Raw genomic sequence first — 16,521 nt, forward strand, 5'->3', positions numbered from 1 at the left:
GGGAATGGTCAAATGCACAATATAAGGTTACCTCAACAGATGGTAATGGTGCCAACTTGGGCCAGTGAAGCTACGTCCTCCACAACTAGACTGAAGAACAAAAGGACAGCAACTTGTCTGTTCCCCTTCCCCCAATTTCCCAGCGCTGTTCCCATCCAACTCCCCAATAAAAATCTTAAAAAAAAAAAAAAAGTTTAAATGAGAACACCTAGTCTTAACAAAACAGGAGAAAGGACACTTCCATATTTTTTTAGTTGTATGTATAAAACTGATACAATCTTTCTGATAGAACAACTTGGCAATTTAGAAAGGACCTCAAAAATCTTCACAACTTTTAAATCAGCAATCTCACTGATAAGGATTTATCCTAAGGAAATAACTATAGAAAAAAAATACTTAGCTGCAAATAATACTATATTGAGATGGAGAAAATTAAGTGTCAAATAGTTAGGCATCATTTGAAAAAATTATAGTATATCCATAAATATAATATGTAGTCATTAAAAATCATGTCAAAAATATTTAATGGTTTGGGAAGATGATCACAATATAGTGTTAGGTGAAAAACCTAGGTTAGTTAAAATGTACATATTGCATTTTTGTACATAGTTTTTATAAAGTACATATACTGCAGAAATCTGATGTACCAGCGATCTCTGGATGATAGGACTGCTATTAAATGCTACTTTTAGCAGTTATCATATAACTTATCATTCAAACCAGACATTTTTAAGAATGAAAGGGATAGATACTAATAATTACATTGGGACAAAAAGCACAAACCAGCTCTGTCCTAGGTAACTAGTTTTAGTTATTTTCATCTGCTTAATTATTATCTGTATCAGGGGTAGGAAAATTATGGCCTGTAAGCCAAATCCAGCCCATGGCCTGTTTTAGTAAATAAAATTTTACTGGAATACAACCACCCCGTTTCATTTACATATTGTTCAAGGCTGTTTTCCCACTACGAGGGCAGAGCTGAGTATAGATGGAAAACATGAGATGGCCCTTGAAGCCTAAATATTTATTATCTGGCCCTTTAAAGATATTTTGTTGACTCCTGATCTATATTATCTAGAATGAATAAGCATAAGTTTAGCAATAAAAGAGTTCATTTTTTAAATGTTAAGTTTGGAAGAAATGCTATTTTTATGTAACACTAAAGGTCAAACAGATCAGCATAATGATAACTATTTCAAAGAAATTACTGTTAAAGTCTACTAAAGCTACAAGGAGACTAAGTCACTATACAGGTCAGGAATATTATTTTTCTAATTGTCTCCTGAAAAGCTCTATAAGTGAATAGGTTTAAAGTTACCATGACTTTTCAATTTACTTGAAGAAAACCAAAATGTATAATGTATTACTATATACAGTAATATTCCCACAAAATGACTAATCAAACAGGTATCAAGATATAAAGTAATACCAAAACCAAACAAAAAAACACCTGATTTCCATTGCCCAATATTGAATTACATAAAAGGGACACAATTTTAAAATGAATTAACACACTTATTGCAGCTAAATACAATACACAATACAAATAAACACTGTTTTTGGTCTAATCTTATGGATATAAAATTATAAGCATAAAAAAATAAATGATTACTTGTCAAATCTGCAAAAACTGCATTTTAGATTGTTTTGTGAATATTTTCATTTCTTAATTAATGGGCAAATCAGGTGACTGGTTAACTCTCTCTTTAAAAAAGCTTGTAGGTTTAAGTCTGAGTCCTGTTGTTTTAGCTTTCCTTTCTCTCCTTCCCATCCAAATATATTTAAATGCAGCAGCAAGGAACCTAATACAGACTTTGCCTACTTAAGTACTCTGCCTTAGTCCTAGAAAAATACATAACATAAAGTTTTGAAAATTATTAATCTATAATTGTCATTTTGGAAAAAGTGATATAGGGTAAATATCAGGTAAAAAAAACAGTTTAATCAAAGTTCTTTCATTAGGAAAAATTGCCTACCACTCCCAAAATACTTAGGAAAAAAAAATACAGAAATAATACCATCCTTTAAAAAAAGGTATGCTAAATCATCCAAAATAAAACATAGTGAGAAAAAGTGGTTCATGAATTCACCCTCCATAATTGAATTTATAATTCACATATAACGGTATCACTATTGCACTTATGAGGTCTATTCTAGATCCCATCTCTTAGTAGCTGTGTAACTTGGATAAGCCCCTAAACCATGCTGAGTCTCAGTTTCAGCATCACTAAAATGAGAGGATCAGAACAGATGATCTCAAAGAACCTATCCAGATCTGTGTTTCTATGGTTCTATGACAATGACTATTTTGCAGTTAGAGTCCAGTTCTCCACATCCTCTGCCATTTTAGTCTTCAAAATTCTTAAGATCTATGTAATTTAAAATTGGGAAAATGTCATTTGAAGTTATTAATACCTATTCGTAACCATAAAGATTGTCCTCTTGGTTCCAGGAATAGAGCAGTGGTATCGGTAAGTCTCTCCTTCTAACTTTTTCATATGATTCTGAGGGGAAAAAAAAAAAAAAAAGACTCAAGATTTGGGTAGTACATGCACCCAAATAGTATTTGCAATATTGTATGTTAGCTAACTATAATAACAACACTAGTTAGGAAAAATACCATTAGAAACAAAAGCACAATTCTACGTATTTGCACATGAAGCTAGAAAAACATTTGTAGCATGTTTGTAAATTAACTTCCACTGTGCCTTAAAAAACAAATAAGTATTAAATTCTTACTAAGTGATCTTCTAGTAAAACACATTTCATTCTGTGGTAACTTAAGAGATTTTAGACATCTACCAGAAATAGTCACACATTTCTGGGGTATTAACATTGCAGGTTCCTAACCTGTGGTCCATGGAAGCTCCTTGGGAGGGCTATGAACCACCTAAAGCAGAATATAAAATTTTGAAAATGTGGTTCTGTAACTTCTTTCAAAGGATGATTCATATTTTACATCAGATTCTTTGAAAGGGTCTGTGATCCTTCTCAACAGTTAGGAACCGCTGATTTTACATAGAGGTAGATGCACATAATAAAATTCCAAGATAACTGATATTTAATGTTTTTGAGTATTTAGTCTTAGAGATTAAACATTCATGAGAAGTGTATGTATCAAATTATGTTCCTGATAGAAAATAAAATTTAATGATAATATTAACACAAACATGATGAATTTCTAATAGTTGGTACAATTTATTGCTAAAGACAATTACAAGCATAAAACAATTCAAGTATAAACAGTAACACATTAAAATACATTTATTTACTTTTCCAACTGTCTCAAAACTATTGTGACTTGAATTAGTCAACACATTAAAAACCACAAAATAGTTATTTTTATAATGAATGCTAATGAAATATTGACATTATAATGCATGATTAAAGATCAGATATATGAAAACACAGAACATAAACTAATAAATAATGAATAAGACCTTAACATTTTACTAAACCCATAGTACTAAAAGGATAATAAAACCAAAAATAATCACAAGTAGAGAAAGCACACTTAGTATTATTTCAATGTTTAAATACATGTTTTTTGAAGGTCCTTGATTCCTAGTCATTCTTTTAAAATTATGAAAAGCCATGAACAAAGATAAATCCCCAAAGAACTGGGGTCTCATCTTCAGAATAAGTCTTAGAAAGAAGTGGAGTTTAACAGTCACATGTTTTACATCTTGCCTGTGTAAATTAGCTAAATAAAATCTTTTAACATTTATAACTTAATTCTTTTAATAAAGAGAAAATGGGAAATGAATATAATAATTTAATAGTACACTTATATTCAGCTTTGAAATGTAAATATGCTAAAATATGTAGATTTGAGATGCACTGTACAAGAAATACTACCAACTTCCCATCTTTTATGCATTTTCATTTGTTTTTAGACTGTTGCTATCTTTAAACCATTAATAACTCTTATTAAAGTATGATTTATCATCATAATACATTATAGAAACCTTGTTTTCAGCACTACTAAAATCCACTACACTCTGAGATTCAGATTCAGATATTCAGTCACTGATGGCAGCAGACCAGATTAGTTAATAAAATATTCACTCTCTTCCCAAAATGCAACCTGAAGAATTTACGATATTTAGCAAAAACATTTAACTTTTTCAAGTAAATTCTAAAGAAATAATACAAGATATGAAAAAGCAATGTGTAGAACGATGTTTATCACAGCGTTATTACTGTTATTAAAATAACAGAAACAACTTTAATGTCCAGAACTGGGAATGGTCAAATGCACAATATAAGGTTACCTCAACAGATGGTAATGCAAGAATTAAGAATTAAGCATTTCTATGAACATGAAAAACATACTTAAAATGAAAAAGCAAGAAAGAGCATTTTAAATATTATATGTTCATAAGTAGGTGAACCCAAATGAATATTAAATAAAAACTGGCAATGTATATATCATACATGTATGTATACATATATATATAAACAGTAATTGTCCTAGGAGAAGATAAGCAAAAGAACATATCCTATAAAAAAACAGTATATGATTTAGTAACTTTCAAAGCTGAGCATCAAATTAAAGAATACAGAGCAATACTCAGGAGAAAAAGAAAATGGAGTAAGTCAAAAGATTCCCCAATAAATTATTTAGGATGTACTCATATTACAATAAGGGCTAGGAGGATATAATTTTATACTCTAGCGTTCTTTAATATTTCCACATTTTGTTATACTTGGTCTCTTAAGGACAGAAGTCTTATTTCTTTTGTATATCCAGCACAGTCTAGATAATCAATAAATACATCATATATAGCTGATTATAGCAAGATGGACAAGGGATGAAACAGCCTAGATTTCTTAATTATCCATTCCTACACTTGTCACCCATGGAAAAAAAATCACCAAGTCCTCTCGCTAATGTACAATCATTCTATTTCTTCCAGTAATTATAAGGATACTTAAAGTTTAAAAAGTTATATGATATCTTAATAAAAACTAATAAATCAGACAAGATCACTATATTTAGCTAAAATAATAAAAAGCTTTTTGAAGCTTTGTGCTTACTGACAAGCAGTTGTAAAATGAAAAATCACAAGGAAAAGGTTAATAATGTAAAGAACTAAATGAAAAGTAAACAATATGTAAAGAGAAAACTTTTAAGGAGTGATACAACTTCCCAAGTCAAGTCTCAATAAAACCACAATATATCCAGGAAAATTAAAAATCATTACTTTTACCTAAGAAGGAAGGGTAATTACTAGTAATGATTTAAGACAGCATCTTGAATTAGCTATTGTGCTTGATTCTTACAGAAACTGTACATGTGGTGATATTTTTGTCAACCCTCAATTATCTAGGCACAAGAAAAGTTTGTCAGCTACAGTTTTAGGCTGGTCTTTGGATGTCATTCTTTTTTCTTTAAAGTGATTGCTTTAAATATGAAGCATTTAATTAATTCTTTTGATAACTATACTTTACAAAAAATATATAATCCAACTGACCAGCTGTATGTTAACAGTTTCATTCTCTTCAAATATACATTAAATCTAAGTTTATACCTTGGTTTCAATTTTGGAGGGAAAAATGAAAGTAGCTAGGTAAGATGCTGCTAAATTAAATTAAACATTTCTGTCATTTATGAAAAAGAAACCAAAACATAACTTATTTTGAAAACTAACTATGGGGGCATTAATTTCAAAATGGCAATTTATAACTATTTTTGTTCTCATTAAGGTAATAAATCCTCTCTAAGGATTTAAAAGCAAAAAGATTGGTTTTTAAAAATATCTATAAATTCAAGTGCCACATAAGTAACTTGCCTAATTACATATTCAACTTCTATTTACATTAGTTAAAACTAATGTAATTGTGAAATAAGTATAACCAACAAGGAGATTCAATTTTTGAAAAGCATACATGCTAAAGGCTGAGCATGTATATAATTATAAAATGATAGCCATTTATCTAGCAAAGAGTACTGAGAGGTTAAAAAAGAAAAGAGATCCAAGGAACATATTCTCAAAGTCATGCGCCAATTCGTATTTGGGGTCTAAGGATAGACCCAGGCAACTGATAATTTCAGGTATTAAAACAAAGGTCCCAGTTAACAGGCCCTTAACTTAAGTAAACGTAAGGTGATTTGTGAAACAGTTATGTAATTCCATCATCAGGACTAACAAACATAAGGATCCATAATATATTGGACATAATAATTTTTCTTTTTTTTAAACTACCTGAAATACACATGAATACCATAAGATAAAATTTTCAAAATGATAGTAAGAGTGTATGCTTCTGAACTCGATAAAGTCTTTCATCAACTAAATGGACAAGAAAGTTGATTTCCTGCATCCTTTAATATTTTATATTGATCTCTTATTCCTGTACAATATTACCAGGAATACCACCATTTTTATTTGTAGTCAAGCCACTACAATAAAAAGTTCAGACACAGGTGAGAGTTGTAAAGAAAAAAATCATTAAAATGGACTCTCAATCTAAATAAATCAAACACAGTCTATTAATACCACAGTTTGTTTTGATTTTTAAGGATGAAATCAGTAGTAGTATAGGAGACATTTACTCCTGTATTTCCAGTTCTTGCTGTGTAGGCAGAAAAAGAAAGAAAATAAAGTTAGAAGCATGCAAAAAAATAAAATGTAATCACACATAATAAAAACCACAGGCAATAACAATGAAGAGTCATTTTATTTTAAAGTCAAAGTAGGAAAATATTAATAAATTTATTTTGGGGGAAAGCTAGTCATGGAAGTATATTTATATACATATACAATAAAGCTAAAACTAAAATAAAAGCCAAAAATAAACCCTTTAATAGTTTTTTTAAGGTTTAAAAAGACTGTAATTGTACATAATCATTTTTTTCTCTGCTCCATCTTCTGTTTACCCGAACAAATCCAGATTTAGAGTAGTCCAAATAAATTAATTTGGTTCGAAGAAAAGGAAGCAGTGAAATTCCAATAATTAGCTAGAAAGTAGGAGACAGAAGTTAACAATGTTATATAACTATATGAGCTACCACACAGATAATAATGAAGCCTATGACTTCTTTTAAAATTATCCTTTCTATATAAAAAAACTTTGCTCCTGTGCAGAGAAGAATTACCAGTTATTCCCATTTAACACATTACAATAAAATAAATAATCAAATCTACTCTACAAACCATATTCCCTGTGTAATCCCTAAAGAAGTTCATTAATCAGGAACTTTAAGAACCATCCATGAAATCCTGATCCTAGAAATCTTTAAATTTCCTTCATAACCATGAAGAACAGAATTTATACCTGAAATAAGTCATGGCCCTCAGATTCCTGTCTGTCATATGGGCGAATGATGCCGTCTTCATGGATCAGGCGAGGGGGACGGAGGAGGGACACTTCCTCAGTGGATTCTGCTGCCCTACATAAGGAAGCAAAATAAATATAAGGAGATATGTGAGAATCTTTCAAAATAATACATATATATGTTGATTAAACACTGTACTACATTCTATATTGTATCAATATTTGATTAAAACAGAGTAATTTTAAATAATCTGCCCAAAATAATGCAACAAGTATTAAAAGCAAGTCTGTCTGACTACAAGCTCCCCCAACTTTCTTCAAAGAAAAGAAACATCAAAATAATAAAGGCAGAGTCTAGGTCATCCACTCTTTGTGTCCTTGGTGTCCAGCACAAGTGCCTACCATATAGTAGGTATCAATAAACATTTGTTGAATAAAAGAAATAGAGCCACAAAAAATGTCTCTTCCTTCCTTTTCCTAGTGGCACTCTACCTGTGAACCTATCATAGCTTTCAATTAGACTTTAAGACCCTTAAGAGCACGCAAAGTATTGAACCTATTTATATATTCTTAGCAACAATTAGCACACAGACACATACCCTGCACATAGCATATCCTTTCTTACCTCTGAATTCCTTGGAAAGTACTGCTGGCCATATCTATGATTCCTCCAGTGGGAGCAGCCACAGCACCTACAAGCCCCTTTCCAATTCCTTTAAAGAATCCAGCAGCTCCTTCCTTTTTGGCACCTTCATAAAACCAAAGAGAATGAATGCATAAAGATATATGAAAACAATCAAGTTTGAACAAAACAAAAGCCTGAGCTAAATGCTGAACTGTTTTACCCAGGAAGCTTCTAGAATTTAGCTTTCTGAAGAAGTTAAATTTGATCATAACATGACAAAAAGTGTGTTAAAAATGCAAATTATTAGGCCCCATCCCAAATCTACTGAATCAGAAACACTGGGAGTGGGGCCCAACAATCTATGTTTAAGTAAACCTTCCAGGTAATCCTACAGCAAGCACAAGTTTTACAACTATTGATTCAGAAGTTTAGTCAGCATCTGGGACTAGAATGTCTAAGATTGACCGAAAATATCATTTTTTTGAATGCCAACCATCAGGAGATTTTTCAAGCAGTGTACTTTCTTAAAAATATAAGAACTTTATTGAAATATAATTCACAAACCATAGAATCTACCCATTAAATAAGTGTACAAATTAAATGGGTTTTAGTATACTCGGAGTTGTGTAACCACCACTACAATCAATTTTAGAAAATTTGTATCATCTCAAAAAGAAACCCTGTGCCAATCAGCAATCCTTCCCCATCCCCCGCCCAATCCTATGCAGTTTACCTCGTTGCTCCCCGCAAGTCAGACCCAGGCAGCCACTAATTTACTTTCTAGCTCTATGGACTTGCCTACTGTGGATATTTCCTACAAATGGAATCATACAATATGTGGTATGTTTAACTGGTTTTTTCTACTTATCATCATGTTTTCAAGATTCATCCACCTTACACTTGTATCAGTACAAATAGTCCCCAACTTACAATGGTTCGAATTAAGATTTTTGACTTTACAATGGTGAGAAAGCAGTCCCCATTCAGCAGAAGCCGTACTTCAAATTTTGAATTTTTTTAATCTTTTCCTGGGCTAGCAATACACAGTACGATACACACTCTCTCTCAAGATGCTGGACAGCGGCAGTGAGCCGCAGCTCCCAGTCAGCCAGGCGAGCGAGCACACAGGTAAATAACCAATACTCCACAACGTAAGTGCATTTTCAACTTAGGATATTTTCATCTTACAATGGGTTTATCAGGATGTAACCTCATCATAAGTCGAGGAGCATTTGTACTTGATTTCTTTTTATAGCTGGATAATGTCTCATTGTATAAATATACCACATTTTGTTTATCCATGCATTAGTTGATAAACATTTGGGTTGCTATTACATTTTGGCTGTTATGAATAATGTTTCTATGAACATTTACGTATAAGTGTTTGAGCAAATATATGTTTTCAATTCTCTTAGGTACATAGCTAGGAGTGGAAATGTTGGGCCATATATAGAAATTCTGTGTTTATTTCCAGTTGTCCTAGTATCATTTGTTGAAAAGGCTATTCTTTCTCTATGGAATTATGTTGGCACTCTTGTCCAAGATCAATTAACCATAAATGTGAGGGTTTATTTCTGGAGTTTAAATTCTATTCCACTGATCTATATGTCTTTATGCTACTACCACACTGTCTTAGTTACTTTAACTTTATGGTAAGTTTTAAAATTGGATAGTATAAGTCTTCCAACTTTGTTCCATTTTTTTCAAGGTTGTTTTGGCTATTTGGGGTCCTCCAAATTCCCATATAAATTTTAGAATCAGCTTGTCAATTTCTGCAAAAAAGCCAACTGGCATTTTGATAGATACTGCACCGAATAAAGTAATGTGCTTTTTAAAATGGGATAAAAAATTAGTCAACTGTTATTAAAGGCCCAAAGGAATCTAGTTTAACTATGGACCTGCTGAAAATAACATTCAAAGTCTGAATTACAGTCTACTACTTAACCCCTCTACTTTCTGAGGAAAGTCCTTTTTATTAAACAATAATTTAGGACTATGAACATAAAATTAGAAATTCTCTCAAATACCTAGTAACAATAACATTTGGTATATTTAACATGCATCAGCTCTCTAGACTTTGTACAAAAAGGAAACATTCTCTACCTACCTTCCACAGGTTTTGTTATTATTCCAGTCACTCCACCAACAACTCCCTGAAAGAGAAATCAATCATGAAGTGAAACCTGAATGGAAGGTGCTTAATTTTAAATCGACCACTAGAGGTCTCTACAGACATACTAGAAAAAAACTTTTTTTTACAAAATGAGTATTTAAGGAGGGTGCCAAAAAACCGTATATACATTTTAAGAAAGGAAAAAACTGTATTAAAATTATGCTGATGGTAATCACTTTGAGCACCTCTTGTAATTGCAGAAGTCAAACGTGACTTGTATTCATCTTTTGTTATCAATATATATTGAGTATTACAATTTTAATAGTTTTTTCCTTTCTTAAAATGGGTATACATTTTTTTGGCACTCTGTATTTAATAATGTAAACAACACATGTAAATGAACACTCTGATTTTAAAAATATTATATCATACAAAATTTTAAATAAAACCACCTTGCAGAAGTAAAATTTTGTAATAGAAAAAATAGGAAAGCAGGTGAAAAGTAAGATTCTACATCAGGCTCTAGAACCAATCAGCTATGTAACCATGGGCAGTTAATTCAATCTTAAATCTCACTTTCTGTATCAGTGAAATGAATGAGTTGAGCCAAATAATCAGTAATATCTACTTATAAATTTTAATGAGATTACTTTATAATTTAGTGAAAGTGTGGAAAATTGAAAATGAAGAGATCTCTGAAGGATAGCAAATAACCTGATAAATAAAGCACGTTAGAGGAGACAACATACAATATTACAAATCACTGGCACAAACACAAGAGGTACAGTTTCCTGAAATTATTTTCGAAATTACAATAGTAATATGTTTATATTTCTTAACAATTGTCAAGTAATGGTAGTAACTAAGATTACCTGCATATGATATAAACACATAGAAAAAGAATTGAAGGATACACACTCTGTTGAAAATTAGACACCCCTGGGAAGAAGTGAGGGGTGATCAAAGAGTACTTGATCACCTTACCTATAATGATTTCATTATTTATTAAAAGGATAACTTATACATTCTTGCAATTACTTATAGGGAGAATATTCATATATCACCTGCATAATTTTTAAAGTACTGAAAAGTAGTGAACAGCAGTTCCTGGTTTATAACACTTAACTTCTATACCTCCCTCCCTCAGAAATGGTCAACTGACAATGACTTGAGTGGCTCCTCCCCCGTATAGTTACCATCATTTACCATATTTCTCTGCTTTATCTCTAACCCGTCCACACTACTGCCAACCTGCCATCATTTCACTCCAATCCAAGTGCCAAACTAAGTCTGCGATTTCGGGGACAGATCTGATGATAATAATGCAGAAGGAGAGCAAAAAGGAAACAGGAAAGTCCACAATTTATCAATACTGCTACTCTAACAGACCTTTATTCACAAGTAGTATTCCAAGTTTCAAACAAACAGCTAGAGTACATATTATCAAGTATATACAGAAGTTGAGGGTTTCTTGAAGATTCAGAGAGAAACTTACACGCAGGAAGCCCTTTCCTCCTCTGGCCAGGCTGTCTCCAAAATCTTTAGGCTGTCGACCCATCTCTTCTCTTCTTTTTTGCTGATATTCCTTGTCCAATGTAATTGCTGCCAAACCTTTTCCAACAGAACCAGTGATTCGAGACACAACTCCTGCTGCACCACCTATCAAAAGGCCCAGAGAAGTAGTAAGTCATATTGTTTCTTTAAAAAGCATTAGCACTATACACAGCATGCAATTGCTTAAAACAGGTGCTTAAAATTCTGTCTCATATACAAAAATACAGAAATTTATTTTTCTCATTTCCCATTTATCAAGAAAAATAAAACTAAAGTACATGGATTCAACATTACAAAAACATTAAAAAAAAAACCCAGAAGTCAGTGTAAAATTATTTTCCATTTAATAACAAAAAAACACATATCTTTTAAGAGGAAACATTAGAAAAGTGATCTTTTTTATAAAATATAATTTGTTTTTCATAAGCAATGCATTTTATAATAAAAAAATTCATATACACAAATACGTGATACATACCTACTGTGTGTCCAAAGAGACTTCTTACCCCAATCACTAACCCCTCAGCAAATTCTTCAGAGCCTTGAACAGCACCCTGGCCAAAATAAAAAAGTTTGCTATTTAAAATTTAAATGACACTTTTAATCTAGTATTTCAGAGTTTCCATGAAGATACATAATCTGTAAAGATCCATAAACATTGTAATGACACAGTTTTTGCTCTCTAACACAAATACTGATGGAACACCTACTGTGTTTGAAAATACTTTCAACCTATGTGATTTCAACATACCCTTTAAGATGTCAAAAACTGAATAGGAGTAAATCCCTGGCCTCAGTCACAATCTGAAGTTGGCCTCCCAGTACCAAGATCAGACTGTTAAAGCAAGCTGCACTGGTAACAAGTATAAGAGCCCACACAGTATTGACTCTCTTCTTCTCCTGTTTATTCTCTCTTCTAAAACCCTCACTACTTTGGGATCCTGGATTCTTTAGATGGAGAACAGGTTAGAGTAAAGCTTGAATATGAAACAAAGTTAGCTTTTAATGCCCCATTAGTCCTTTCCATAATGGTGAAAAAGCCTTGAAATGGTCTTAATCTACCTAACACTCTTCCTCACAACTACAATTAAATCCTGGAAAATGTGGGCATGTTTTATTGCTCAGACAGAAGTGCTCAATTAATTTTAAAATAATCTTTTAATGTCATCTCAAGTAATTTTAAATAAAATCATAAAATTGATATATTTTTATTTGAATATTATTCAGTTCCCAGGTAGTTAAAATATAAATTATCTGTCATTAAAAGAACAGAATGTCCATTTCTCTATAACTATACTTAAAATAAATAAAAGCAATACCTGGAAGGGTTCATAGAACAAAGCTTCAACTCCTTCAGACAGACCTCTGATTAATCCAAATGGGTTTCCAAGTACATCCAAGCCCAATACAAGGACATACATCTGTTTCAAGAACTGGGGGAAAAAAATAAAGTAAAAAATAAATTAAGCCCTTTAAAACCATTGGAAGGAACAATATAATGATACAATAGGAAAAAAGGGGAGTACTGATTAAATTAGGTTGTTAAAGGAAGGCTCTACAGAATAACCACCACAATGTTCATTAATTATCTTTCACTATGTGCCAGGCATTATACTAGGACCTTACACGGGGATTTCAAATTAGAACTAAGTAGAGGCATAGTCTGCCACTAAGCAGTTATGCAACTTTGAACAAGTTACTTAGTCTCTAGAATCCTCAGTCTTCTCATCTGTAAAATGGGAGGTATATTATATTGACTCTGCTTGACCGAGTATGCATATTAAATTCAGTAACTGTTACTTAATTTTAATGTTTTGTTGTTATTATTATTACTATGAAACTAGATGTAGAATAACCAGATCAACAAAAATTAAAATATGCTTATTTAAACATTTAATAAACATAATGTCTATACACCTCATAGAGAAAGCACCTCCCAGCAGAGGAAGGAAAGGGAATGTCACCCTGAGGTACCACGGTATAGCGATGGTACCCCAGTGCCCGGAAACAACTGTCTCTGTACATGCAACTAAAACCACGAAGAAACTGAAGCACGGGGAGGAACCTGGCTTAGAATTCCTCTCACAATTCTATTAGGTTATGCTTAGAAATGGTAGTCATTGAAGAAATAGAGTATAATGACTCCTAAATCACTATTCTTTCCCAAAATGGTAAATGTATATTGCAAAGGAAAAAAGGCACTGGAAGAAACTCTTAAAAAGGTATATATGGGGGGGGGGGCTGGCCGAGTGGTGCGTTGGTTAGGAGTTGGCTTGGGATGCCAGCTCTGAGTAGCAGGGCCCCAGTTCGGATCCCACATGAGGGCCAGTGACACTGCGCCCTCTACAGCTAAGATGGTGAACAACAGCTGGACCTGGAGCTGGGCTGCCATGAGTCGCCAGCGACAGCACAGGCTGCAGTGGGGCTGGCCAGCAGCTGGCATGAGCTGCCATGAGCCGCTGTGAGTGGCCGTCCAATGGCCAGCGGGCAACTGCCTCACCAGGGAAGAGCGCAATGATAATACCAACATGGGTCAGGGAAATGACTTCCTCCACAACTAGACTGAAGAACAAAAAGCAAAAAGGACAGCATCTTGTCTGTTCCCCTTCCCCGATTCTCCAATGCTGTTCCCCTCCCCCAACTCCCCAATAAAATCTGTAAAGAAACAAAACAAAACAAAAAGGCAATATATGGGGGAAAGAACTAAAAGCAATAGAAATTAAACATTCAAGAAAACTAATTAATGAGATTGTAAATGGAGAAAATTATGTAAACATTATTGCAACTGTATAATCACATCCAGATGTTTTGTTTTGATATTTTATGGAGTATATTCCCTGTGAGCTATCATTATAGAAAATTACCTGTTCACTATAATGTCTAACGACACTCCACATGAGCTGATCTCTCTTGTAAAACTGATATCGAATTTCATAATAAGCAAGTCTGGGAGGAGAAAGAGTCAAAGGTTATAGAAAGATTCAAAGATTATATTGTGAAAAATAAGACAAAATTTCAATAAGTTCATCATTACTGATTCACAATTAGATTTGCACATCTACCACATATAATTTATGCTTGAGATCTTAACATTACGATAACAAAATTATTAATAAAATAGTGCATTCTCATAAAAGTCTTTCATAAATACATAAAGAGTAAAAGGTTTTAAAAAAGTCAACTATAATCCCATCACACAGTGGATTTTTAAGTTTTTTCTTCTCATCATTACCACTTTGAATCCTTTCTTTTCTATGCAATTTAAAAATATTTAAAACACTTTGTATATGTTTTTACACTTAACATTGTGGATAAGTATTTCTCTATGTTATTCAAAATTCTATGTAACCGTTTTTAATGGATGCATAGCAATCCATCATGTGGAAGTGTCATAACAATTCTTCCACTGTCAGACATTTCCAAATTTTGGTATAATAATTAATGTTGCCATGTATGTCTTGAATATAACTCTGGTTGAATTTCGAGATTTCTTTTTTGGACTGAATTCCTCAAAAGAGAATTACTAAGTGAAAGATTATAAAAACATTTGAAATTCTTGATAAACTCATATATCCCTTTCCACTCAAAATTATTTTTAAAAAGTTCCCATTTCTCAGACCCCTACCCCCTGTACTAGGATTGCTCATATTTGAAGTTTTTGATAGTTTGCTTCAATTTTCATATATTCTTTGATAAATAATAAAACTGAATGTTTCAAATATCTATCAGCCACTGTATCTTCCTTTTTGTAAATTATCTCTTATTGTCCTCTATCAATTATGATACTGGAATCTTTAGGTTTTTCTCATCAGTGTTTAATATTAAGACCCTTCATCCTCGCTCTGTCATATTTGTCATTATATTTTCCCAATTCTTTGTTTTTTAAATATTTTCATTGATTCTGTTGTAAAGTGTTTAATTGTTATATAATCAAATCTATTTTGTGTTTTCCATTGGGAATTTTCCCATTGTTTTTAAACTTAGACTTGTTATATTCAGAGATTTGATAGCAATTAACTTGGTTTTTTTATTAGTCTTTTCAATTTGAATTTTATATTTAATCCTTTGAGTGCTATGAAATTTGGTAGTATACAAGAGAGGTGGAAAGAATATAAATGACTTTTTTTCCCCAAGGTAACTACTTGTTCCAATACCATTAATGAATATTCAATTCAATAAACACTCATTGAATTATATATGTCTAAGCACACATAAACATTATTAGATGTAGCACAGAGCTAATATCTATACTTTGCCACGTGTTTATACTGAAATCTCACCTTATTGCTATATATTTCTAAATATAATTCTGTTTTAAAACACGGTTAATATAGGGGCCAGCCGAGTGGCTCATTGGTTAGGAGTTGACTTGGGATGCCAGCTCTAAGCAGCAGGGCCCGGGTTTGGATCCCACATGATGGCCAGTGACTCTGTGCCCTCTACAGCTAAGATGGTGAACAACAGCTCGACCTGGAGCTGGGCTGCTGTGAGTCACTGGCAGCCAGCGTGAGCGGCCGGTAGCCGGTGTGACTGCTAAGAGCCGCTGTCCAATGGCCGCGGAGCGACTGCCTCACCCAGGAATAGTGCAATGATCACAATGCCAACATAGGCTAGTGAGGTGACGTCCTCAACTAGACTGAAGAACAAAAGGACAGCAACTTGTCTGTTCCCCTCCCCCAGTTCCCCAATTTAAAAAAAAACAACACATGGTTAATATAAAATATACTACTAAAATAATTCATTTTGAGGGGCCAGACGAGTGGTGCGTTGGTTAAGAGCTGGCCTGGGACACCAGAGGGCTCCAGTTCGGATCCCACATATGAGGGCCAGTGACACTGCCCTCTATAGCTAAGATGCTGAACAACAGCTCAACCTGGAGCTGGGCTGCCGTGAGTCGCCAGCGACAGCGTAGGCTGCAGCCCCTGTGGCAGTGGGTTGCCATGGGCTA

The 16,521-nt window shown here is 33.1% G+C and overlaps 1 protein-coding gene across 1 annotated transcript in view; it reads right to left on the bottom strand.

The window, feature by feature from the left end:
- Window positions 1-16,521, bottom strand: part of VPS13C (vacuolar protein sorting 13 homolog C) — a 178,169-nt gene that overhangs the window by 8,323 nt on the left and 153,325 nt on the right. The window contains exons 74-81 of the mRNA XM_019650776.1: window positions 14,438-14,519; window positions 12,893-13,006; window positions 12,052-12,127; window positions 11,515-11,678; window positions 10,014-10,059; window positions 7,907-8,030; window positions 7,282-7,396; window positions 2,416-2,504 (exon numbers count right to left, since the gene is read on the bottom strand). Coding sequence (XP_019506321.1) covers window positions 2,416-2,504; window positions 7,282-7,396; window positions 7,907-8,030; window positions 10,014-10,059; window positions 11,515-11,678; window positions 12,052-12,127; window positions 12,893-13,006; window positions 14,438-14,519 — 810 coding nt within the window. The remainder of the gene's footprint in view (window positions 1-2,415; window positions 2,505-7,281; window positions 7,397-7,906; window positions 8,031-10,013; window positions 10,060-11,514; window positions 11,679-12,051; window positions 12,128-12,892; window positions 13,007-14,437; window positions 14,520-16,521) is intronic.

The sequence above is a fragment of the Hipposideros armiger genome, unplaced genomic scaffold (assembly GCF_001890085.2).
Source record: "Hipposideros armiger isolate ML-2016 unplaced genomic scaffold, ASM189008v1 scaffold_147, whole genome shotgun sequence".
Taxonomy (NCBI): domain Eukaryota; kingdom Metazoa; phylum Chordata; class Mammalia; order Chiroptera; family Hipposideridae; genus Hipposideros; species Hipposideros armiger.